The sequence below is a fragment of the Ptychodera flava genome, chromosome 21 (assembly GCF_041260155.1).
Source record: "Ptychodera flava strain L36383 chromosome 21, AS_Pfla_20210202, whole genome shotgun sequence".
In the NCBI taxonomy this organism is placed as follows: Eukaryota; Metazoa; Hemichordata; class Enteropneusta; family Ptychoderidae; genus Ptychodera; species Ptychodera flava.
This window is the reverse complement of record NC_091948.1, coordinates 14,122,300-14,149,245: the sequence shown is the minus strand read 5'-3', so window position 1 is coordinate 14,149,245 and position 26,946 is coordinate 14,122,300. Positions and strand designations below refer to the sequence as shown.

The 26,946-nt window shown below is 36.7% G+C and overlaps 1 protein-coding gene across 1 annotated transcript in view; it reads left to right on the top strand.

Annotated features, from left to right (window-relative positions):
- Positions 1-25,471, top strand: part of LOC139122217 (fibrillin-2-like) — a 120,102-nt gene extending 94,631 nt beyond the window's left edge. Inside the window, 18 exon segments of the mRNA XM_070687641.1 lie at positions 369-494; positions 1,050-1,175; positions 4,797-4,949; positions 5,247-5,441; positions 6,359-6,481; positions 6,877-6,999; positions 10,689-10,814; positions 10,994-11,119; positions 11,679-11,831; positions 15,823-15,981; positions 18,981-19,100; positions 19,487-19,603; positions 20,182-20,255; positions 20,257-20,311; positions 20,862-20,981; positions 21,601-21,723; positions 22,114-22,222; positions 23,012-25,471. Coding sequence (XP_070543742.1) covers positions 369-494; positions 1,050-1,175; positions 4,797-4,949; positions 5,247-5,441; positions 6,359-6,481; positions 6,877-6,999; positions 10,689-10,814; positions 10,994-11,119; positions 11,679-11,831; positions 15,823-15,981; positions 18,981-19,100; positions 19,487-19,603; positions 20,182-20,255; positions 20,257-20,311; positions 20,862-20,981; positions 21,601-21,723; positions 22,114-22,222; positions 23,012-24,020 — 3,137 coding nt within the window. The 3' untranslated portion in view covers positions 24,021-25,471.
- The last annotated feature ends 1,475 nt before the right edge of the window (positions 25,472-26,946 follow it).

Here is a 26,946-nt window from a genome sequence, read left to right as displayed (position 1 = left end):
TATTGTGCCTGAGTATACTCTTACTGTTTTTGTTGATAATTTTTGTACACAAAAATTTGACTACTTTAGTCACTTTAAAACTTTTGTCATAAATTATATTGATGAAAGGCTACCAAAATACCCAGCAACCCAGGCAGCTGGCATTAATACAATATACGAAATGTACCATCCATGCTTGACATGTTTGATTGTCAATATGTGAAACTTTTTGTATCAGTTGATTTTCTTATGGTAAACACAAGAAAGAATAGTCCTAGAGCATTTTGGAAAATACATTTGCCAGTTACTATATAATGATAAGCTGTAAATGCCATATTGGCCCTTTGTGTAAAGATTGCCACTCTCTTAACACATTTTCTTGCCAACAGACATCAATGAGTGTGTTGAAGAACCTGATATCTGTGGTGTAGGTTCTTGTGAGAACAATGTCGGCTCTTACATCTGTGTGTGTCCAGATGGATATGAAGCGAGCGTGTCACAAATCCTCTGCCTAGGTAGGTTCTGTTTCCCACAGTTTATAGTGTATTCTGTAATTGCAGCAGTGCTACAGGTTTAACAAAGTTGTAGAGGACAAACGCCACCACAGAACTGCTCGACGTTGCAGTCTTCAGAATGTTGATAGGATCATATGGTCAAGTCATTTATGGGGTATTTTGATTTTCAAGTTACCCTGGAAATTAGGTTTCCTGAAATGTAATTTAAGTTTTCAAAAGATGCAGTCTTTCTCTGTATCCTTACCCTTTTTCAAGGTGCAGTTTCAGCTAGTATGCTTCTTCAGATATTAAATATCTCCTTCAGGTTAACGTGATGTTTAAAATGTATTTCCGGCAATGCACTTGATAGAATGTACATATTTACATCTTACTTGCTATGGTGGTAAGAAAACGGGAAAATGAAAAAATTTTCACTGTATGTTTCAAATTGAAATAAAAAATGTTTGCAAGTTGTGTGAAGGTGTGAGGCACCAATAGAAATACAGATATGTTTTCCTTCAGCTTTGCCATATGTTTCTCTCTCACCATTTCCTATTTACATTTAATGTTTTGCAGACATTAATGAGTGTATTGGTGACAACAGGGTGTGTGTTGATGGTGAGTGTAGCAACACTGACGGCAGCTTTACCTGTACATGCCCAGACGGTTTCATGCTCACAGAAGACATGAGGATTTGCCGAGGTAAAGTAAACCATATCTGTCTTATCAAATACAAGAGCACATCATGTGTCGTGTGTGTACTTTGATGTTACTGTTTTCAATTTTCATTTTGTTTTCAGCTCATTCGACAGCTTATAAATGTACAATTAAGAAGTTTTTACTGTTATAACATTTTCATTATTTTTGTTCTGTAAAACCAAAACACTAGCTTCTTCTTCCTCCATTGTGTTGAAATGCAATAATTCTTGCCAGCTCAATTGTATGTGTAGAATATGCAATGTTCTTGTTGACAAATTGAATTCTAATCTGGACTGTAGTTCATTTGTCAATAAAAAAAGAACTTGACAGCCATTACCAGGCATTTTGACAAAATTTTTGGTGTAGGACATTGAACTGTAAGTAAAGTGCTGGAAAAAATCCATTACAGCTAATGGAGCTGTAAAGTCAAGACTCCTAGTGGCTGAACAATGACTTCTTGGTCTTCTCTCTCAAGAGGTTCATGTTCACAATAGCCATTTCTGAATGCACAAGCAAGTGTAGCCAATTTTTCATGAACTCGAACTATCTGCAACATGTTCCATTAGTTTCACTGATTATCTGAAAAATAATCAATTTGATCATCTTCATTTGTCAAAAGTAGATGTTGAATTTATAATTAAAATCCAAAAATTGCCCCTTTGCTTGTCAGTGAAGTAAAGTGAAGCTTAACAGCAAAGCTGATTGTCTGTTTTGTAGTATCCTTACTTTTACACTTCTTCTCTGAAACTATAACATCTTTCATGAGTCCCTGTAAAATGACCTAACTTGGATTGATATTCATATGACAATGAGATTTGTTTTGCAAGTTTTTAGGGCTTGTTTCCTCACTTTTGGTCGAAAGATCTCCATACTCATACAATAGCCTTCAGATTTTAAAGCTTGTTTCATCACTTTTGGTTGAAATATCTCCACAGACCTCAGATTTGATTTTGTTGATTCCTAATGATTCTCTTATTTAACTTTGGTCTTTATTAGCATGCCGTTTACATGAAATTAACTAAGTTTTGTGATTCTTTGGCATTTGTTTTTTTTCAAAAAATCTTATCTTCTAAAAATGCTTGTCCAGTCCCCCTTAATTCTAGTTTAATAATAATAATAATTTATTGTTGAAAGCCATCGCTCGCGATCCCAGGGTCCGGGAGTGGCAATGAATAATGAATGCAAATCAATGTTGACATCCTGTTGCAGCCAGTATCAGCTTAGATAAGAACCTACTTTTGCAGGAAATCCTAATCCAGACAGTTTTATTTGAATACAATATATATATATATATATATATATATATATATATATATATATATATATATATATATATATATATATATATATATATATATATATATATATATATATATATATATATATATATATATATACTACATAACGAAACAGACGATATTACAAAAAGATACGGTTACACTCAGAAATCGTTGTGTTCAGTAACGAGCTGTCCAAGGCCAACCGGGTACACTGCTGGCGTCTCTTGAAGACGTCAACTCAACAATGCGTTTAGGTTTCAGTCCCAGCAGTATTTGAAATTTAGCCGCAAACAGATTCGAATGTAATGTTGTAAGACTGTTGAGACTCTTGCCTTGAAACGTTCGGAGAACCTGTGGATCACAGTATACTGTGGATGAGATGAACAGTGTGGTCAGTTTCGTTCCACCGGTCACGTCGTTCATGATCATACCGTGGTTCGTGTTTATTATATTGATGGCGATCACAGGTTGGAATCATTCAGCAGGCCTGGGATGAGCCATCATAACATTAACCATAAAAAAGCCATATTTTTGGTGTCAAAAAGAATTAGTATACCGACGAAGTTAGGGTTCTGCTTCCTTTTTACCCAAGGAATGGCTTTAAAGACCACTTACACCAGTGTTCGCAGTAACTTTTTCCTCCTTGTGCACAGCATAAGCATTGGTCTGCTAAAATTGCATAATGGCTGTATTTGCATATGTAATTTCACTTTTACACTCGATCGATGGAAAAAACTGACTACAAAACACGATGGGCTGTTCAATTAATCTACACTATCAATTCGGATTGTACGATGTAAATGTAACATTATTTTAATGAAAACGGTTCAATGAACAACTTGAACAACTGGGCTGTGTTTCAAACATCGTGAAATGTAACAGCGAAGGGTATTCATGCAACCGTCAAAACACATCGGGCAACCCAAAGGTTAGAGTTATTGCAGCTAATCCAGGCACTAGCAGTGTTCAAAATTTATACATTTATATTTATACATCAAAACGTAACAATGGATATTCAGTCTTCCACTGCTCTTGGTAAGCGTAACCTGCATGTGGTTGTGGATGGGGTTTTTGGGTTTTCGGTGCATCATCATCACGGCTCACGGCTTCACTGTGGCGCTGATCCCCTGTTGTTGTATCAGCGACAACAGGACAATACGTCGTGGATTCCGACATGGGTTCAATTTCACTGCGCTTCTCCGTGTTCTCCATGTTGGGTTGCCCAGTAGTGTCTTTCGATTGACCCTCTGAATCATTTTTTACACGGACTCATTGAGCAAAGTTGAAAGAAAATAGAGTTGTTTGCTTCGACGCCATGCTGCATGTGTGCTTTGATCAAATTTGGGGACAGCGAGACGCGATGATCATGCACGGTTGGCATTTAATTTGTTGCAACATTTCTGTCAATCACTCACTTTGTGTCATAAGTTTCAGAAACTATCGCTCGCCTGAAAATTAGCAACGTAGTTCATAGGCACAGCTGACATGGCCATGACATGGCCTTTGAACTACGATGCTGATTTTTCAGACTACGCCCAGAGAATCTGAAACTTTCCACACAAAACGAGTGATTGACAGATTGCAACAAATTGAATGTCAAGCGGGCACTAATATCCCCTGGTTGTCACAAGAGCTCAGTCACGGGGAGTGCTTTTGGAAACATTTTACTATTTTCCTTTGTGTATAGAAAACGCATAACAGTGAAAAAAATGCGTAGCAAGTCGATTCCAATGCGTAAATACGCAATTTTTGCGTAACGTGAACACTTTACACCTTGTCTAATTGGTCTGTAAATTACAGAAAACTACTCGTACAAATAAAAAATTTGAAGAAAATACAAAATAACTCAGAGAGAGAAAAGAGTGTAATTAAAATCAATTGATAAATGCAAGCAAGCTTAAAATCTAAAAAAGAGTAGAAAGACATTAAAAAAAACACTCCATGAGAAAAGTATAAAATTGTCCATGTCAAGATGATGCCAAAAGTTTACTTACATTGAGTCAGTGACATAACAAGCAAAAAATTTGGTGAATCTGTATCTGATCACTGTGACATGTCCGCAAGAATTAATCATTTTTTGCAAATTTGTCAGTATAGATTAATAAGAAAGCAATTACTCTGTTGTACAGGATAATTTGTTGATGGAAAATGTAGTTTCAATTCCTCCAAAGTTAGACGCAGACAAGGTATAGAATGAGTGGTCATCTACTGTGCCCTTGCTTCAAAGATATTAGTAACTTTTGCCTTTTTTTAATTTATGCTAAAATGGTTAGATTGATAAATATTTTTTCCATTGATATTTTGCATATTTAAAATTTCAGCAACTCTTATTTTCTGTCCTCAGATATGCGCAAGTACCCATGTTTTGATACGTTTGAAGAGGGTCAGTGTACAGATCCAAGAGTGGGAGTGTCCACCAAAGCACAGTGTTGTTGTAGCGAGGGAAAAGCATGGGGCACCGACGACCAATGTGAAGTCTGTCCAGATCCAGCTGAGAGTGAGTTCCCATTGTTTTCATTTTATCTAGCAGGTATCTGGAAGGTTACATCCAGACATCTTCCATAAAATACAATTTCCTGTTGAAAGAAATATATGTACCCTTTCTGTATTCAGGACATTTCAAATAGTGTAATCACAGCAGTTGAGGGACAAGATATAGTACGTTAGTATCTGTGACTGTCTGCCCCTGAGCACATTGAAACATCGAATTGTTCCTTTTGAATGCAGTCACATGCAGTTTTCTTAAAATTAGTATACCTATAGCAAGTACAGTAATTATGTTCTTCTCTTGCAGACGAATTCAATACCTTATGTCCAGATGGGTTTGGCATTGCTCCTGGAACTGATCCAGATGTTATGGACGACATTAATGAATGCAAACTGTTTCTTGACCGTTGTGGCACTGGATACTGTATTAATACAGATGGCTCCTACCGTTGTGAATGTCCCATGGGCTATGTCCTAGATGACACTGAACAAAATTGTATTGGTATGTAGAAGGAAATGGTTAAAGAAAAGGAAATTGTAATTTTAACTTTAACATGATCAAAAGTCTTATTTTCTCTTAATGTCATTGTTGATTCTGGAAGACCAAGCCAAGTGATAACTCATGTGATTATAGAATACCCAGCTGTGAACTTACATCATTGTTGGTACTACATGTTTTATATCTCTGTTAGCTATAATAGAATGTTAGCTTTCATGAGTTTCGCACTGATGTCTCATCAACTTCTATTAAAGGCCATGTTTACAGAGTACCTAACTGAGAGCTAACATCATTGTTGGTGCTAAATGCTCTATATTTCTCTTAGTTTTATAACTAAAAGAAATATAGAGTATTATATCATACCAGTATATTGATGGCGTGAATACAGCAATCTGATTGGTCGAGACGCGAAAACAACTGTTGTATATTGGCAATATACCACGGCTGGCACACGCTCGAGCTCTCAGCTTGAGCAAAAATCCATTTTTGACGTTCCACACCAGAACTTCAATATACTGTTGTGATATGATAGCAATAAAGCACACCCAACGACGGTATACCACTCGATTTTGACCAGTTCACTTCATATATGGACTCGCTATCGCTTGTGCATATGGTGTGAACTGGTCAAAATCTTGTGGTATACCGTCGCTGGGTGTGCTGTATTGCTTAATTATAGAATGTTAGTTTTCATGAGTTTCCCCACAAATGTCTAGTAAACTTCTACTAAAGGCCATGTTTAGAAATACCATAGACTGTAGAAGTACTGTGAACTTTAGCACTCTCTAGTCTAATATCAGACCAAAAGGATTCATCAAGGACATCTAACTTTTGGGCAATCCAGTTCAAGTTGTATGATTTGACTTAGCAATATGGTAGGAGAATGTAAGAGTGAAGGCTTATCATTCTTTTCCCAACAGATGATGATGAATGTGCTGCTGGCACTAACCCATGTGGTAATGGTGTGTGCAATAACGTAGATGGTGGATACGAGTGTGAATGTGATGCAGGTTATGATAATGGAATGGATAACACTTGTAAAGGTATCTTACTTTACCTCATTTCTTATTCCTTTCAATCCTAAGTGCCTGCTGATCTATGATATGTAGATGTAAAACAGCCCATTTCATCCAAGCAGGGTTCAAAGGGTTGGACATACATGTAACAATGATCAAGCGTGTGTGAACAGTATTTCGGATTGCAGTCTATTGTGTGGCATCATAAAAGCAATTTGATGATCTGCAATGTTCAAAGCTATCAAATATTTTCTTGATATTATATAAAATAGGAGGTGCCAAATAGTTGAAAATTTCACAACCACCTGTACTTGTTCATAGCACAATGGAAAATGGAATTGACCCTTTCATTAGTTTCATAATTTCTGCCAATTACTGACTAGTTTCTGCCATGCCCTAATGCTCTTTCCTCTTGATTCCAGATATTGATGAGTGTGCGCTCATTGGATCTGAATGTGCATTCCGATGTGAGAATACAGACGGTTCCTACACCTGTGCCTGCCCTCGTGGTTACACTGTTTTAGCGGATGGAAAGCACTGTGGAGGTAGGCACTGGTGCTGATCATCTCATCCAATTCAATGCCAAAGATGAATATTTTGCATGACACTCATGTATGTCCTTTTGAAGACAGCCAAAACACCATGTGCGAGTAAATGTTAACATGCTCAGTCTATGATAACGCCATAAAAGGAAATTCTAAAATATTTGAGAGTTAACTTATTAGCCAATCAGTAAACTGCTTTTGGAGGTTCTATTGCAATTTTACACATATCTCCAGAAAGGTCTTTCTGACAATTATGTTGACAGGTGGAAAACGGCACAATGTATTTCTATGCATGCTTTGACCTTCGATCTTGAAGCTCACCGCTGATTTTGATAATCAACCTCTGCATTCAGGCTCTAAGTGGTCTCAAAGATATGCTACCAACCGTTTTAGCGCAAACGACCATGGGAACGATCAACTATAGGGTTGAAAGTCACCAAGACGATGCCTTTACAACAGTCTGATTATTACGACGGTCATCGCTGTAGCTGCCTTACGGTTACTCGCTCACCTTTGCAGGCTTTGGCGCTACGCTTGCGATCCCCCCAACCATCGCATCATCACTCCTGTTTTCTGCAGTGTTTTCATGAGTTTCTGGGTTTTTTTGTGTGTTCCTGTCATTCAATGTCCAGTCATCATAGCTCAAGCGTAGTTACTCTACCAGTGGCCAGCCATGCCACGGCCGCAAAACCATGAACATCCTGCTATATGCCTTTGCAATGCCATATAGTACGCTGCTGCTGTCCCACAGTGAACAAGCATGACGATGCATGTCTTGCCCACGGGTGCTGTGCTACACATTTGTCATTTACTGGGCGTTATATTATCATAATCTAAGTCAAAAACATAAAAAAAGACTTAATGTCACATTATACATGCGAAACTTGATTGACATTGTACATAGTAGCGACTTCTGAGTACGGATATATAGACGTTCGTAACTGCTGTGAATTTATTGCGCTTGGTATATACTATCACTGATTGGTCAGCACGATATGAATATTAATGTTTTATTCAATTTGCCAGCTCCTTGTATGGCGTTATCATAGACTGATGCTTCTGTTGAATTAAAATAAAACCTTTGAGAGGCAGTAATTGTTTTTTACCATTAATCATTTTAAGGAACCTGATATCTTGGGACACTTGACTGGGCCAGCTATCATTCTAGAATAATGTGAATTGCATATTCATAATGGAACAAACATCTAGAATTACTAGTTGTCATGTTGTCATATTGTCACATGAGTAAAACACCTAGATAACATAACATAGAAAATTAAGGCTGCGTTCACAAAAATGGTAAGGGGGATTTGAAAATTTTTGAGGTAGTAGAAAGGGGACTTGAAAATTTCACTCTGCCTGAAGGGGCGGGGGACCTGAAAATTTTGTGGTTCCCTTTTACTTTTTAAAGTTTTCCGATTCCAAGGTTAAGTATGTAATTATAAAATCTAGAACCATTTTGTCACATTTCATGACTTTTATCTTGACAAAATCGAAACATGTATGAATTTTCGTAAACTAACAAACGAGTGAGGCGTAGTAACGGGGCAGAAGCTGCAACTGTTGACAATTTTTTCAATATTTCTATGCATTATATCAAATATAGTTTCTTGCTGTCTCCCTACGACATGCTGCAACATACAATATTCAGTACATACAATATCCTGTATATGTAAATATGTATTTAGTGATAATTGAACTTGAGTCCAGACTGAAAGTCACTTGTCAATGATACAAATGCACGGTACACATATACATGCTTGGTTAGCAAGCTGAATACTGGACAATACAACATGCTGTAGGGAGTAGAACAAGAACGTAGTGGTGTAAACTGAACAAAAATATTGTCAAAATTATCAAACTTATACAGCTACTGCCCTGCTAATACAGTGTCACTGTCACTGCATACCAGTAGTGACAGAGATAGCGTTGACTCTGATGTACATTTGTAGTTGAAGAAGAGTTTTGGTCATATGACACTCATGACAGTGAAACATGTACACAAGATCAGGCCACAGACCAACACATGAAAGACCAGGAGACTTGAAAGCTATCGGGGGATTTTTCAATTCTGGCATATGAGAATAATCAAATATTATATAAAAGAAAAAGATGGGGTCACCATGCCTGATTTTCTAAATTTTTACTTTCTCATTGTAAAATAACATAAAAGTAAAACTTTGAATAGTAAAGACTAAAACTTCAATGAAAAAATATGTGACTAAATGGAACTACATTTATTTTTTTAACAAATTTGCCATTATTACACCCAAAATTTCAGAGATTTAAATATTTATTTGATAGAATATTTTAACCTTCCAGTATTGCTGATTAGTCCCCGCAGACGCAGTCTGGCAAAGACTTATAGATTGAGTCCCATCTGTCCGTCTGTCTGTCACCCCTGAGCCGATTTTCTTCAAACTGTGTGCAAGGATGAAGTACTGTGCCATACATATGCACGTCAATTTATTTTGCGATATGATCCACTATGGCCATCGGGCAGCCACTTTGTTGTGAATTTTTCATGTTTTTGAACCATAACTCAACTATCCCTGAATTGATTTCGTTCAATGTTGGTACACAGATAAAGTACAATGGCATATATATGCACCTCAATTTATTTGGTGATATGATCCGATATGGCCGCCTGAACCGATTTTGTTCAATGTTGGTACACAGATAAAGTACTCTTGCATATGTATGCACGTCAGTTTCTTTTGCGATACAATCCAATATGGCCACCATGTGGCCATTTTGTTATTTTAATTTTTTCATGTTTTTGAACCATAACTCAACTATCTCTGAACAGATTTCGTTCAAACTTGGCACACAGTCATTGTATTGTAGTGTGCATGTGCATGTATGAGCGGGGACTGTGTCATCAGCGATGACTTGTTTTTAGTAACATCGAAGTCATACATTTCTCATACTTTTGAAAAAAATATTTTTTGGTTGGTCATTGTGCTCAGTTTTTCACAATTTGGCAAAATGAAGCCAGGAATTCACAATTTGCACACTCTCTAATGACTTTCATTTTATGTGCTCTTCAGCAGGTGCCATTGACCTGGCCAGATTTGGATTAACTCAAGTCAGCTTAGACTGCTAAATCCAAAAAGTCACTGATGCATTTGAAAATGAATCAATTTAAGAACTTGCTGTAGGAATATAGCTCTACAAACTGCTAATAAAAAGTAGTGTCGAACATCTGTAAGCAGAACTGCTAACATGTTTATTTTTTCTTTGCGTGCATCCCAAATAAATATACGGCCATATGATAGTTTGGAAGGTACATGTACTTGAAAAATATTGATCATTTAGACAGGGGAGACAACTTGAAAATTTTTTGAGGCTATCGAGGGGGGATCTGAAAAAAAAAGAGATTTTAATCTTGATTCCTCCAACCCCTTCACCTCACCGTTATTTGTGAACGCAGCCTTAGTCGTTTATTGTGACCAATTTACCTAAACTTTAGATCACCATGTCACAACAAATGAACACACATCCATATATGGTAAACAAGACGTAGGAGCCATTATCATTCATTAAATATCAGTCACACTGTATAGCTCCTGCCGTGTGCTTTTTTACGTCCTACCCCGTGAGCTGATAAACCATCTTTGCACACAGATGGCAAGTTCCTGTAGCACTGTACAACATGAAAATGAACATATATTTTTTCTTTCATACAGACTTGGATGAATGTGCAACAGACCTAGATGACTGTCCGTACATCTGTAAGAACTTGATTGGTTCCTACATGTGTCTCTGTCCAGAAGGCCTTGAACCTCTTGAATCAAACATGGATATCTGTGTTGGTAAGTGAGCCTGTCATAAATAGTAATTGTATCTTTAAATAATATGTTACTTTTATATTCTTCATTCCTCTATGTTTTATTGCTGCTGCATATTGTCAACAGCACCTGTTGTCTCTCTTTCATGCAATTGCTTAATGAACTTTGAGTATAGTAAATCTGTCCATTACTATTTTGACCAGATATCAATGAATGTGAAGTTGATCCAGGTATATGTCTGAATGGTGAGTGTGCCAATTTAGATGGATCCTACCAATGTGAATGTAATGAAGGCTATGAAGTGGATGACTCAGGCAAGAAATGTATAGGTAAGAACCATGCTTTCAACTCAGAAATGTGAAATAATGACATTTTCATATAATCCACAAGGTGTACTTTGTTTTAAGGTCTGGCAGTGGTCTGGCAGTGGTATGGCACTTAGTGTTTCCAGAATACATAATGCATCTGAAGTCACGATTTTGACCACAAGTTGCTGAAGTATTAATTCAAGGATTGGCAACTGTTATCTGTTAACTACTGAAAACGTAATGGTCTTACTATTATATAAGAGTCAAAAAAGCAAAGTTGCTTATTCATAATGAACATCTTGGTGAACATAATGCCCTTTGACAATTCAAATGGTTACTTTCTGTCTTGCATTAAGGTATTTGTTCACTTTCACATTAGGAAACCTTTCAAATATCATGGTAGTTCTAATTACTTTGTTCATATGTTCCTAAACCTTGGCAAAGAAAAACACATTGGTAGTTCTATAGTTGGGTATTTGTTTCAATCACACTTATGTTGTTTAAGCAACCTCATCTGTACTAGTGGTTTTCTTCTCTGTACAAAATATACTTTAATATACACATATCATTATTTCTTTAGATTTCCGAGAAGGTGTTTGTTTCTATTCGGTCAACAATGGCATGTGTCAGACTACACCTAATCTTGCAATACCAATGACCAAAGCCAGGTGTTGCTGCGGAATGGGTATGGCTTGGGGTCCAGACTGTGATACTTGTCCAAGGAGAGGATCAGGTTAGACTTTTCAAGTTATGTTCAAGTTATGTCTCCGTTCAACTTAACAGTAGTTTGAACAATTGGAAAGTTTTACTCATAAATGTATGTTTTATAATATATATATATATATATATATATATATATATATATATATATATATATATATATATATATATATATATATATAATCTCATGGTATTTTTCTCTGTTTGACGTCATCGTACACGAGTGTTTTTCGTGGAGCCGTACAACTTCAAGCCGAAGGCGAGAAGTTGTGCGGCTCTGCGAAAAACATGAGTGTACAATGACGTCAAACAGAAAAAATTCCATGCGATTATATATTTATCACATGAACAGTCTTCTTATTTTTCTTTTGACATAGATGGATCAACATTATTGTAACAAATTGCATGAATTTCGTTGCAATTTGTGTTTTATTTACGCGGAGTACTTTCATTTAACGGGTAAAGCGGCCCGTCACCCAGGAGATACTTTCATTCATAAATCCCATAAGTCGAAATTGTGATACATGGAATGGTATCTTTACCAATCAGACATACGGACTCAGTCACGTGAACGTGTCAATCATTGTCTCGTGCTGTCGATGCCAAGGCAAGTCGGCCATCGGCAAACATAGCTTTCACCTCGCTAGCGACGGATAGCCATAGTGATTTAGAATATTTACGAATAGATTTATGAAGTAAAATGCAACAACATGATCGAAACAGTAATTCTCATTCTTAGGGATGCAGTGGCTTTTCAAAGTATCACACACGTTTTCGACCTTGGCAAGCGCGAAAGATTCAGTTCGATGACACACATATTAGGCCAATTGCATGTTTGTTTGTGGCAACAACACTGCCGTCACCGGTCTCCGCCAGTGTCAACTCGGATCCTGATCTCTCGTCAATTTTTTCTTCTGACGGACTTTTATATTTGCAGTGACACACATATCTCACCCGTAGATACATCCTAATTTTGTTACTTGACAGAAACTCTGTTCTGTTGTGAGTGTCGTTAGAGTCAACTTTTGAAATACATCGGATTCCACAGCACTGCACTGCAGAGTTAAGATTACAGCTTGACAGCTGTCTTCGCTACAGCCTTATGCTGCAGGTTTGATTATGAGCAAGAATTTACTGAACTTTTTGTGTGATGAAGGACACTTATCGTTGTTAGTCGAATGACTTTATGCTTTTGCCTCCTATGTCGTTTTCCTGAAGATTATACTGTACTCATTTATTCAGTTGTGAACTTACGTTCAGGTGTAGGTTTCAGGTTTATCACCAACCGGGATCCCCAGGTACGACGTCCACAGTGAGCCTTGCCTTATAACTCGACTGAAGCCTCGCTGCGACGTTACTGAGCCATTAAAATATAACGATCGATGGTATCCCTATTCAATTCTCTGGAATAGCTATAGTTTTAGCGACTCTAATTTTCGTTGGACATGCCTTCTATGTTTCCATGTATGGATTTGTCAAGTCAAATTTTTGTAAAAATGTCATGACAGCACGGCATCGATCACGACAAATCAGTCTGTGTCCGTCGCGACGTGCAGGTATGAACGGTACCATGCAGGAAAAAGTTCCGGTTGATGACGTACAACAGGGGTAATATGGATTTCTTATCTATGTCTATGCTGGTGTACGTCACACAGGTGGAGAAACGGGCCAGTTCATGTGATAAATGGGCCATGGAATGAGAAAAGGGCCCTCTCGGCAAATTTGCATAATAATAGAAAAACGCGTTTAAAGTTCCCGCATGAAAACAGCTAATTTCCACTCATGCATTGCGGAGTCTGATGGAATTTATCCCGTATTTTGCCCACTCAGATGACTTGTGGGTAATCATATGACCTCTTAGAACAGGGTAAGTTATCAACGCTGTACTTTAGCCGCCATTTTGAACGTTGTTTACATGTGTGAGCGTGGTACAGTCGACGTTGTCGTCGTCAGCATTGAGCGTCGTATTTCTCCAATGAGTCTAACAGAGGCAGGTATTATCACCTAAAAATGCGACTCTGTTATTAGTTCTGGACAAAACGCCTGGCCTGGATTATTTCGTGGACATTGCACATAAATATCTTTCTATCGATGAGTGTTGACGGCTGTGTTGAACAGTGCAGACGAATTCAGTATCAGTATGAGTACTGCTGGCAGCGGAAATGCCAGTGTAAGCCATGACATTGAATACCCGGACTCGAAGAAACTATGGTCAACAGTAATATTACAGAGACAGACATTACGAATGATGAAATGGTCGATGAATTTTTCAGTATTAAAGCTCACAGTGTTTGTCGTACTGTCTTTGATGTGATGACTTGTTAAGATTTCAAGAAATAAACATAGACATGCTGTAGCGTAAGCAAAAACAATGTGTAATCCTGTCGCCAGCATGAACTTCAGTCCTGGCTTACAGTCATGTGTTTTACCTAATGCAGCTTGACAAATTTTAATGTTTTAACATTCTTTAAATATTAGAATGAGAAACAATGTTTGATATAAAGAACAAAGATACTGGAAAACTGTCAAAAGAAAAAGCTACTGTCCTTTTTAGAGAGACTTGGTTATATTTTTCTTAGTTTCTCAGTTTATCTTTAAAATATTGCAGTTGTTGGCAATGTTCCATTCTTTTCAATTATTGTTTGTTTAATTTATTAAGTTTAGTTTTGAAAAGGAAAGCCCTGCAGTATGACAGAAATACAATACATCGTATTCAATATTGAAAACAACATATAATTGCAGGAAAGCCTGAATTATTAGTTGTATATAAGTATTTGTAATCAACATGACTGAAGCCAAACTGACTCATTACATATGCAAATTATGCATAAATATGCAAATTAGGCCTGACCTGACCCTAAAAACTTAATCGAATGAAAACTTAAGTATCATAGTATGATATTATGATAAAAACTCAAAAAGTGATTTTTTAGCCAAGAGGGCCTTTTCTCATTCCATGGCTCAAATATATATATATATATATAGAGAGAGAGATAGATAGATAGATAGATAGATAGATAGATAGATATATATTTTCCCTACCCAATTTACTAATCCTTAATGTGTCTGTATTTTTCTTTCTTTTCTGTTCTATTGGAAAATGAAATATCCTTATCCTTTTATATATATATATATATATATATATATATATATATATATATATATATATATATATATATATATATATATATATATAGATATACATATATAGATATAGATATATTATTTCTATGAAACAAAACAAATGTGGGACTGGTAATTGTGTGAAGATTAATTTACAGGGTTGTTTGAAAGTTTGGTTGCTTGATATGATTGAGTGTAATGTTTGTTTGAAGAAGTTGTACTGCTAATCGTTGTTGTAGTATTGTAGTATGAAAGTAAGTTTCAAAAGATTTCAGTGAATGTGTTGTGAAGCTTGTCTTGTTTACATCACTTGTTGACATATTTGACCACATCTTTCTGACTTGACGGTCTATTCTATAGTTGTGAATATTATGGAATTATGGAATATAGTGGTGAAGGGCATGTAGCTGTAACTTTTTAAGAATTGTAATCACTTTTGTTCCTTGAAAAAATACGTCTGTAAAAATACATGCAAAGCATTACCCATACCAATACTGCACTGTATACAATATGCAGTGTTATTGTTGACATGTGAATTCTCTTTTAGACTGAAATTTTGTCATCAACAATTGTTTATGGCACAGATGCTGACAGCATTAAAAATGTTGAACTCCAGGCATTGGGACATGATTATCTTTGAAGTAGAAGAAGAAAGCATATTTTAAAGGCTCTGTTCGCGATCCCTTGGATTGCTTTTGTTCTTGTCTGTTAAAGGATTATGGAGGTGTGATAGCCTTTTGCTTTCCATTGAAATTGTAATCTGGTGTGTAAATTTTCTGATGAGACAATCTGGTGCCAACACATGCCTTTAAGATACCATCAATGCCACAGCTAATGATGCTTTAAGTCTGCAATACACTGTATTGTCCTATCTCACATAGTTGCCTTTGAAGAACTGTGCAAGGGTGGAGAGGACATTGATGAATGTGCAGATGTTCCCAATCTCTGTATCAATGGCATGTGTGTTAACATTCTGGGATCTTACAGATGTGTGTGCAACAATGGCTACATTAGTGACACCGAGGGAACTAAGTGCGTTGGTGAGTATGATCAAGTTGTATTGTCTCTTATGAAAGTTCCAATTACATATCCTGGTTGTGTAGAAATCAGTCAACACTCTTCGGAGACACAGACGTTGTTGCTGTGACTTATATTTCATGATATATTCTAAAACTTGCAGTGGCATGAACAGCGATGTTTCTTGGTCAGCATAATGGACCCTGCAACTACATTACATATATAAAACACATGGTAGAAACATTCAGAGCATGTCCCTATAAAAGCTATCAATCAAACTCTAACAAACACTTTTTCCCCACATAAACATTTCCAACACTGAATTATTTTAAACTCAAAGGGATATTTTTAATGTAAAGTAACCGGCATCGAAAAAGATATCACAATATGCTATAAAGTGTATTAAAAAAAATAAATGTAGCAATGAATGTGCAATTTCTATTGTTTTATATTATCAATTCAAACCAATACCAATGTCAGTTTTTAGTCCCCACGGACACGGGGACTCATAGGTTTGGTCATGTCCGTGCGTGCGTGAGTGCGTCCGTCCGTCCGTCCGTTCACGCAGTTATCTCAGAAATGCCTTGACTGATTTCATTCAAACTTGGTACAAGGATTACTTCATATGTCATACATATGCACATCGATTTGTTTTGTGATAAGATCCAATATGGCCGTTGTGCGGCCATTTTATTACGATTTTTTCATGTACGGAGCCATAACTCAGGCACATCTAAACCGATTTTATTCAAAGTTGGTACAAGGACATTGACCTATGTAATACATATGCACGTCAATTTGTTTCACGATATGATCCAATATGGCCACATGGCGGCTATTTTGTTACAATTTTTTCATGTCCTGAGCTATAACTCAGTCGTGTCTCAACCAATTTATTTCAAAGTAGGTACAAGGACATTGACTTATGTCATACATAAGCACATTGATTTGTTTTGTGATACGATCCAATATGGCCACCATGCGGCCATTTTGTTACGATTTTTTCGTGTACGGAGCCATAACTCAGGCATATGTCAACTGATTTTATTCAAAGTTGGTACAAGGACATTGACCTATGTTATACATATGCACATCAATTTGTTTCATGATATGATCCGCAGCCATTTTGTTACAATTTTTTCATGTCCTGAGCCATAACTCAGGCATGTCTCAACCGATTTTATTCAAAGTTTGTACAATGACATTGACCTATGTCATACAAATGCACGTCAGTTTGTTTGATGGTATGATCTAATATGGCCGCATGGCGGCCATTTTGTTACAATCTTTTCATGTCCTTAGCCATAACTCAGGCACATCTCAATGGATTTATTCAAAGTTGGTACAAGGAAGTTGACCTATGTCATGCATAAGGACATTGATTTGTTTTACGATAGGATTGAATATGGCTGCATGGCGACCATTTTGTTACGATTTTTTTGTGTCTGGAACCATAATTCAGACATGTATCAAGCGATTTTATTCAAAGTTGGTACAAGGACATTGACTTATATTATACATGTATGATGATTTGTTTTACGACATGATCCAATATGGCCATATGCCAGGTGGCCATTTTGTAATGGATTTTTTCATGTCAAGAGCCATAACTCTGGCAAGTGTTAATTGATTTTATTCAAAGTTGGTACATGGACATTGACTTATGTCATACATATGCATGTTGGTTTTTTAGACGGTAAGATCAAATATGGCTGCGTGGTAGCCATTTTGTCACAATTTTTTCATGTACAGAGACATAAATCAGACATATTTCCACCAGTATCATTCAAAGTTGGTACAAGGACATTGACCTGTGTCATACATATGCACATCCATTTGTTTCACGGCATGTAGCAATATCATGTCAATTATTGAATTTTCGTAATAAGGCTGATATGTCAAGAAATACTGCATCAAATTTCATGAAACTTCGTACAGATGTTAAGCTCAAATTGCTTTAAGAGTGAAAAAGACAATTATCAGTGTCATGTTAATTAATTTGAAATTGCATATGTAATGAACTTTCCTAATTAGAGTGATATATCCGCAAATACTGCGTCAAATTTGATGAAACTTGGTACAGATGTTGATTTCATAATGTTGTAAATACAATTCAATGACACTTAGCAGTATCATATAAATTAATTGCTAGTTTGCATTTACATAATGAATTTTTGTTTTTTGGGTGAATGTCCAGAAGCACTGCATCAAACTTTATGAAATATGGTACCCGTGATAATCTGTTAGTGTTAGGATAGGATGCAAAAATGTTTGGCAATTTCCTGGCGTGTAATTACTATTTGACTCATTTAATGAGGTTTTATGTTTTCACCACCATGGAACTCAGAGTCATTCTTGGCTATAGAGCCCCATCTGTATCGCAGTATTTTTATCACAGACTCTATCCTCTCCGAGGACTTGTAATTAAAGTACCCATTAACAAGTGGGGACTGTGTCATCAAGGATGACTTGTTATTATTGTGCTTACAAATAGTTGAAAGAAGGTAAATGATAATGGTGATTGTATGTTGATTCCTTCCACAAAGTTTACCACAGAAAAAACAAGATGTTTAGGATCTTTCATAAATTTGTAAGAAAAGTATTGAAGTGAGTTTGTGAATATTGAATTTGAAGTAATCAAATGATGTCAGGGTGTTGCTGATATGAAGCTGATGTGCTATGTAGTTTAAAGGTATACAGTCACCTGTAATCTAAATATGTCCATATATGGTCAAAGGGGCGTTCCTTGGTATTCAAAATGCCCATTGAGGGAGCTGTTTTTAAAAAGTGCCACCCGCTTAAAATTTGTGATTGTTAGATTTTCTCTTTCCAAGGTAACTGTGGCAAAATTGGAACATGTGACAGTATACCTTTAAGAGAGAGAAGAAATCACTGACTTGTTTGTTCACCTGACTCCATCAACTGGAAACAACCTTATTTTGTTTCCCTCAATAGTGATAACTTCTGTTACTTTATTTTGTGTGAAATGCATTTCTAAATGAGTGTAAAAAATGTCCTGCAGATTTGAATGAATGTGAGGAGACTCCTGCTCCCTGTGACTATGAATGCGTCAATATGGAAGGCAGTTATGCATGTGGCTGTCCTCAAGGTTATGTGGAAGGTCCAGATGGCCTATGTAAAGGTATGTGTATCTATAACAGCTCTATCTATTTGCAATCCTTAGTTTTGTACCTTGGTGAAAAATGTTTTAGGACATCTTCAATGCAGATTAGGAAGTAAGAGGACATAGCTTTGCGTTCATCAACAAAATAGTTAATGTACTCCAACTTCTTTGAATATGTCAAAACTGAAGAGGTGAGACCTCTGCACCAAATTCTGAAAGCAGAAGTCTTTTATATGGTTTACCTTACAAGCATTACCATATACATGCTTACCAATACTACCATGTGATAAACTTCTGCTTAGTATTTAGTGCAAATGTAACAGGCAAGTTTTCTTAGTTTTGGAAAGCTTTTGATATGGCAAGAGTGTTCTGTGTTCTTTATATACCTGGTTGTTTTCATACAGATCTGGATGAATGTGCCACAGACACACACAACTGCCAATACCTTTGCCAGAACACTGTTGGAGGATTCCAGTGCACATGCCCAGAAGGTTTCACTCAACATGGCATGGGTTGTGTAGGTAAGGAAAGAGACTAGATTTTACATTGATTGTAGGTCTCATTGACAATTTTCAATTCATTAAAAAGGCAATCGATCATTGTGTTTTTTTATGTTAATTTTTCACCTGTTCTGAAAGAAACTGAAATTGCAATTGCAGTAACGCATCAGTCTCCAAGGTTATCTTATAAGATTCATTCAGATTGTGACTAACTTGTCATTTTGTCATTTCAGTATATTTGATCCTGGTCCATCACAGAACTTGATTGTCCTCTATGTGGATTTGATGTCTGATATGACAACAATTATATTTATTACCATGAAATCGAAAATACTGTCAGTAATATGTGTATTCTTGATTTTTTGTAGTGCCCATTGGAAGAAATGTTTGTGTATAGGACATTAGTTATGTCAGTTGTCCTATATGCTATGATGTTACTATCAGTGATGTTCAATCAGCAATTGTCAAACTAGCCATACAGCCATACTGATATGTTATAGTTTCAACAATTTATTGAAGGGGTTGTATTGCAATAGTTGTCATTATGTAAACAGTCTCTGCATGAATCTTACAAATTGCCTCTTTGTCATCATCCAAAGACATTGATGAGTGTGCTGAAAATCCTCAACTGTGTGGTCCTTTTGGAACATGTCAGAATGACCAAGGTACATATCGATTGTGAGTGCCAAAGAGGTTACGTATTTGACCCACATCTCGCTATCTGTCATGGTAAGTTATATCCTGAGAGAATCTGATCCTTGAGTTTACATCAATACCAATTTTGTTTCTTTTTCACTGTATAGACAGAAGTTGATGATTAATGTAGAAATTTGTCCCTGATATCTATAGACTTTCTGTGGAATTTATTGCGGTATTTTATGTGTTTCCTGATTTGACAAAAGTTTATCATGAATATATTATTGAGTACACTTTAGAGGTCTACTGTTTATGTATTGATATTCATGAAGTGTGTGCATCAACTGTGTATAACGATAATGACCATAAATTTGTACACAAAATGCTTGGTACCTTTGAACATGTTTTAGATGGCTATCTATTCCCTTTATTTCTCACAAGGATCAAACTTATAGAGTATGGCAACAGCTAAAAGAACTAGTGACGAAGACAATGCACAAATGAGCATAAATGTGTTTGAACATGGGGTATTCAATCCTCATTCTGGAAAAAAAGCTTCAATAATAGTCATGCTGTGCACCAAACATACCATAATTAGTCATTTTTTTTATTGGCTGTTTCCTCTCTGACAATCTCCCAACAGATGTCGATGAATGTGTTGGAAATCACCTTTGTCAACATGGCTGCCAGAACACTCTTGGAGGTTACCGCTGCACTTGCCCACAAGGGTTCCTTCAGCATTACTACTGGAACCAGTGTGTTGGTATGTCATCCTGCTTCAATAGCATTTAGCTGATAGTAACAGTAACATGTGCCGATTACTAGCTGATGAGTGGAGAGTTTCTCACGACAAAAAATATAGTATTAAGCAACCAGGATCAGATCCTTAAAAATTTAAGTTCTTAACTGTTTGAGATGTGTTTGTTTGACCAAAGTGTCCATGCTTAGCAAGACATCAAAACAATCACCTATAAACCTTCATTGTCAAACACATTTATGGTACTCTTTGATTTATCTGGATTGGAAAAATTAGTTTACTTATGGGAGCACGTTCAGAGTAGATCATAGTGACCACAAGCGGATAACCAATCAAAATCAGGAAATAGAAAAAAACTTGTCGAGGAATAGACAGCTTTACTTAAATTGTTAGGACAGTATCTGCCCAGTTTTAAATCACACTCAAATGTAACTGGTTGTCCTCCTATATAACTTGACATTTACCAATAAGTATATTCTATGAACATATTTAGTCCGAAATAAAGTGAAATAATAATAATAATATAAGGACCTACTGTCCAGCTATAATACTGCCAAGTTATAACTGCTGTAAAGATGTACAAAAGTAGTTATAGATTTGAAACCTTCTCCTCCTTTTTTCTCAGATGACAATGAGTGTGTTGACAACCGTATATGTGGATCTGCTACCTGTTACAATACAGTAGGAAGTTTCAGGTGTGGCTGCTCTGCTGGGTTTAACTTCAACTCTTATTACCTGTCATGCCAAGGTGAGCAATCAACCACAGTGTAAATGATGCCATCTTGTCTCTTTAAACTGAAAACAATGAAATTCTTTTCCTTCACGACATGATATCCTCATAATCGCCCAAACATCATGTATCACAAGGTCAGCCTTACTCAGGTTTACAGCTGCTTCCAATGTGGTTAGACTTTTTTGTAGACATTTTGTCAGTGTTTCATTTCATGGACTGCCTTCACATCTAAATTGATGTTCCAGTTTCTCTAGAGTTGTGTTGTGAATCACATTGCTATTGCTGCTGTCTGTTCCTAGTCTACAACCTAGATTAGTCGCTAGCTAAGATATTTATGTATCTCATCAAATGTGCACTGAAATTAGTTGTAATATCTGATGAATTTGTTTTGTTTATTAAAACTAGATATCAATGAATGTAGCGGATTTAGGAGTCCATGCTCGTATGACTGCACAAATACCCCAGGCAGTTTTACCTGTGGTTGTCCACCAGGCTACAGCAGTGCATTCCAAGGGTGAGTCAACAATCATTAGTTCAGTGTTATATTATGTCTTGAGATATACAGGATGGAGGTGGAAGAGGGCGGGTCTAAAAAATGAGCCTTTAAGAGAAAGAGGAAGAGGATTTCAAATGTCAGTTTGCTTTCCTGTGAAAATCACCAGAAGAATAGTATTTGGCCTGCACAAAAGCACTTCAAATAAGATTAGCTTAAGCACATTTATAAGCCTATAGAAAGCAAATATAAAAATGCACCATACAATTACCTCATGCAAGTGTTGTAATATGTCACAAAAATAATCTCTGTTGACATAATATAGCATGTAGAATCAAGTTGTGACTTGTGCATGTATTTTATTAGAATTCTAGTATCAAAATCACTCCACGTCACCAGGAAACACTTTATGACAGCATCCACAAACAAAATATTGACTGCTTGGTTGTGTACCTAAAACATAAACTACTCAGTTATGTCAAATTTCTTTGCAATGTTGTTCAAAGAATGTGCATCAAGGTAAGATCTCTCATCAAAGACAAAGAATAGTGTGTTAAACCAATTTCATTTTAAGGGATAGTGAGTATTTGCAGTGCTTAAATATTATAAATATTTTGCAAATGCACCAGTTTTGGTGATGGATCACGCCTTGTTCAAGGACTTTATAAGTCTGGTAATAGATAATATGTTTCCCATTGGGTGACTACCTTTGTCAGTGTTCTTGTCAGTGTCCTTATAGTGGTGATGAGAGAAGAATATGCCATTCCAGCAAAACCTTGTTCTTAAAATTTTGTGTTGTTTCCATGCTAGGTCATGTGTGTCAGCTCTTGGCAGGGAGGCAACTGAGGGATGCTACTCGTGTGATCTTGATAAACCACCATCTGAAGGAGTACCACTACAAACAAATCTGAATGACGGTGCCAATGCAGGCTTTGACCAAGGTCAAGGAGCTGATTTCGGCAACCAGCAGCAGTTTCATGATGGCCAAGGATACCAAGGCAATGGTCAACCTCTTGGTGGTGACACTTTTGGTCAGCCACTGGGTCAACCTTATGGGCAGCAGTATGGTGGGTCATACGATCAACAGTATGGCCAACCACAATACGGTCAGCAAGCTGGCGGCCAGTATGGCGGTGGACAATATGGGCAGCCAAATGGTGGATCGTATGGACAGCCTGGTGGTGCTTCATATGCACAGCCTGCAGGCGGGTATGGACAGCCGGGTGGTGCCTCCTATGGACAGCCTGGTGGTGCTTCGTATGGACAGCCCTTTGGCCAACAAGCTCAAGGTCGTGGTTATGGCTACCAACAACCTCAGGACAACTACTATGGTTACAGTCGGTACAAGCGATCCGCCAATAAGACAGATTCAGAGCAGAATGACAAAACTGATACAGTTCACCACCATAAGAAACTAATAGAAGTTAATGGAGATAGTCAACAGAAGAACACTGTCGCAGATGGCCAAACAGAAAAGAAGATTGATCATCCCAAATCCATAGCAGTGAAAGTCAAACTAACACAAGCCAAGTCGCGCTCCCGTGTGCTGAAATTTGTTTCATCATTCGCATCATATGTCGGTGACATTGAGTACAATGTGACCAAGGGTAATGAAGAAGGTTACTTCAATGTTCGACACAAGCATGGCTCTACAATTGTGTCTTTTGCAAAGACTGTCACCAGGCCATTTGTTTTCCACTTAGAAATTTCTGGCCTCTTGAAAGCCAATCCAAATGAAGTGGAATTAGAACAGGTGCTGAAGAAAGACTATGCAAAACATACTCACATCTTGAAGTTAGAAATCCATGTTGTTCAATGAAAAAAATGAACAGATTTCTTTGGTGCTAAAATTTAGATGGAGAGGGACAATTCTTATTTGCTTTTCATAAATATACATATTTTAAAGTACAATCCAAATGGGGGAACCCAACAGCACTGCTTCTTCAATTATGGGTTGATCTTAGTCTTATCTTTGATAGATCAGTCCTTTGGAAGATTATGGAAGGAGGGAAGGATATTTAAGGTTGTGAAAATGCAGTTCAGTTGAATCAAGAATGAATAGATAGGGGGATTTCGCAAAGCAATATTGATGGTAGTCAACAGCGTAGTCTGAATATATATTTTTTGAGATTGATAGCTTAAATTAGTGGCTTTTGTCCATTTAAAACCAAAAAGGAAATATGCAGTTTACAATGTGGATACATTAAGAGGACTTAAGTGCTGACCTTTTATTCAACTGTAAGAAACTATATTGACATCACAAATCCAACCCAAGTCGGTATTTGCCAGATAGCTGTTGTAGCTCAGTTTTTTCCCAGGATATATATGCATGTAGTTGAAACAACAATTATCCAACCCATTGTAAGTTCAACTGGAGGTTCAGACGTATCACTTACATGTTGTGCATTTATCTGTTCATGAGCTAATGAATGACTTCAGACCAGACAATGTGTGGAATAACATCTTCATCTTGGACTCCTACCGTACGGTAATTTTATTTAGTCTTGTTCATGCATGAATTGTTGTCCCAGTTTTATCTGAAATACTTGTTCCAATCGTTTACCAATTTATTAGTATACATGGTTGTTGTTTTTTTTAAATATATATGTTATAATCCAAGCTAAGATTAATGCAGAATTATGATAATTGAAAATTAATTACTTTTATTGTAACAGTCAGAATTTATGGCAGTTATGTAGGGGTATTTTGAAGGTATTAATGTGTCCATAAGTAGCTATTTTTTGGTTGAGAAAAATGTACACACATAGCTTAGCTACATGCTTCATGTACAACATGTCTTTTATTACCATAATTTTATTGCAAGCTGAAAGGATGCTTTTCTGTAAACTGTACAAAACATATGTGAAGTTATTCCATAGTTCCCTGCACAATAGAAGCATGTAAACATTTGTGTTGTGCCATATTGAAACAGCAGTTATGAAACCAATATTACATTTCTTCCTTATTCCATCACAAAAACTATGAAAAGAAGATCAATTAAATTGATAACTTTGTGGAAGTATTGGACAGACAAATATGAATATTTTAGTATCACAAATGTTATAATCCTTTTGTTTTGTGTTAAACTGAGCTACAAACTGTATTGTATAATTCACTGTCTTTACCTGATGTTTACTCTAAGATGAAAACGAGATCATTTCTCACTTGCAAAAAAAAGGAAAAGTTTTTTCAACAATAACATTTCTGTCTTGCACCACTGTATGCATTATTGCAGCCTAAGAATTAAAAATTCATGTTTCTTTACATGAATGTCTTCATCTGGCGTCAATTTTTTTGGTCCATTGTCAGTGACACTGAGCTTATTAGTCCTAACGGACACCGTCCGGGGGAACTTATAGGTTTGGTCATGTCCGTGCGTCCGTCTGCCCGTTCACGCACATATCTCAGAGATGCCTGGAGCGATTTCATTCAAACTTGGTACAAGGATTACTTCATATGTCATACAGATGCACGTTGATTTGTTTTCTTATACGATCCGATATGGCCGCCAGCTGGCCATTTTATTATGATTTTTTCACGTACAGAGTCATAACTCAGGCATATCTCAACCGATTTTATTCAAACTTGGTACAAGGACATTGACCTATGTCATATGTATGCATGTGGATTTGTTTTGTGATATGATCCAATATGGCCACCAGGCGGCCATTTTATTACAAATTTTTCATGTACAGCGCAATAACTCAGACATGTTTCAACCGAGTTTATTCAAAGTTGGTACAAGGACATTGCCCTATGTCATACATATGCACATTGATTTGTTTTGTGATACGATCCAATATGGCTGCCGTGTGGCCATTTTTGAACGATTTTCCATGTCCTGAACCATAACTCAGACATCCACAAGCAAATTTATTCAAAGTTGGTACAAGGACATTGACTTATAGTATACATATGTACGTCAATTTGTTTCTCAATATGGTCTGATATGGCCACATGGTGGCAATAGACGATTTTCCGCTGATTGCGAGATCTCGCGAGACTTTAATACATGCCCGTGGAAACAGGATTCCAGTTTAGTAATACAAGTCAAACTTTGTATGGAAGTAGAAAAAGTGCAGAACTGAGCAAAGATTGCAACTTCATATATTTTATGCAGTGTTTTACGTAATTAGCGACTTGTCCTGTTTTACGCAGTTTGTCCTGTGTTGCGAGAACACGTCCACTGCGAACACACTATTCTCGCGATATCTCGGAATGTCTCGCGCGGTTCGGAACATGGTCTATTTTGTTATGGTTTTTTTCATGTCGAGAGCCATAACTCTGGCAAGTCTTAATTGATTTTATTCAAAGTTTGTACCTGGACATTGACTTATGTCATACATATACGTGTTGATTTTTTAAACAGTAAGATCAAATATCGCTGCATGGCGGCAATTTTGTTACGATTTTCTCATGTACTGAGCCATAACTCAGACATATTTCCACCAGTATCATTCAAAGTTGGTACAAGGACATTGAACTATTTCATACATGCTCGTCAATTTGTTTCACGTCATGTAGCAGTATCATGTCAATTATTGAAGTTTCATAAATAGGCTGATGTGTCAAGAAATACTGCATCAAATTTCATGAAACTTTGTACAGATGTTAAGCTCACATTGCTTTAACAGTGAAAAAGACATTTATCAGTGTCATTTTAATTAATTTGTAATTGCATATGTAATGAACTTTCCTAAGTAGAGTGATATATTCACAAATACAACGTCAAATTTGATGAAACT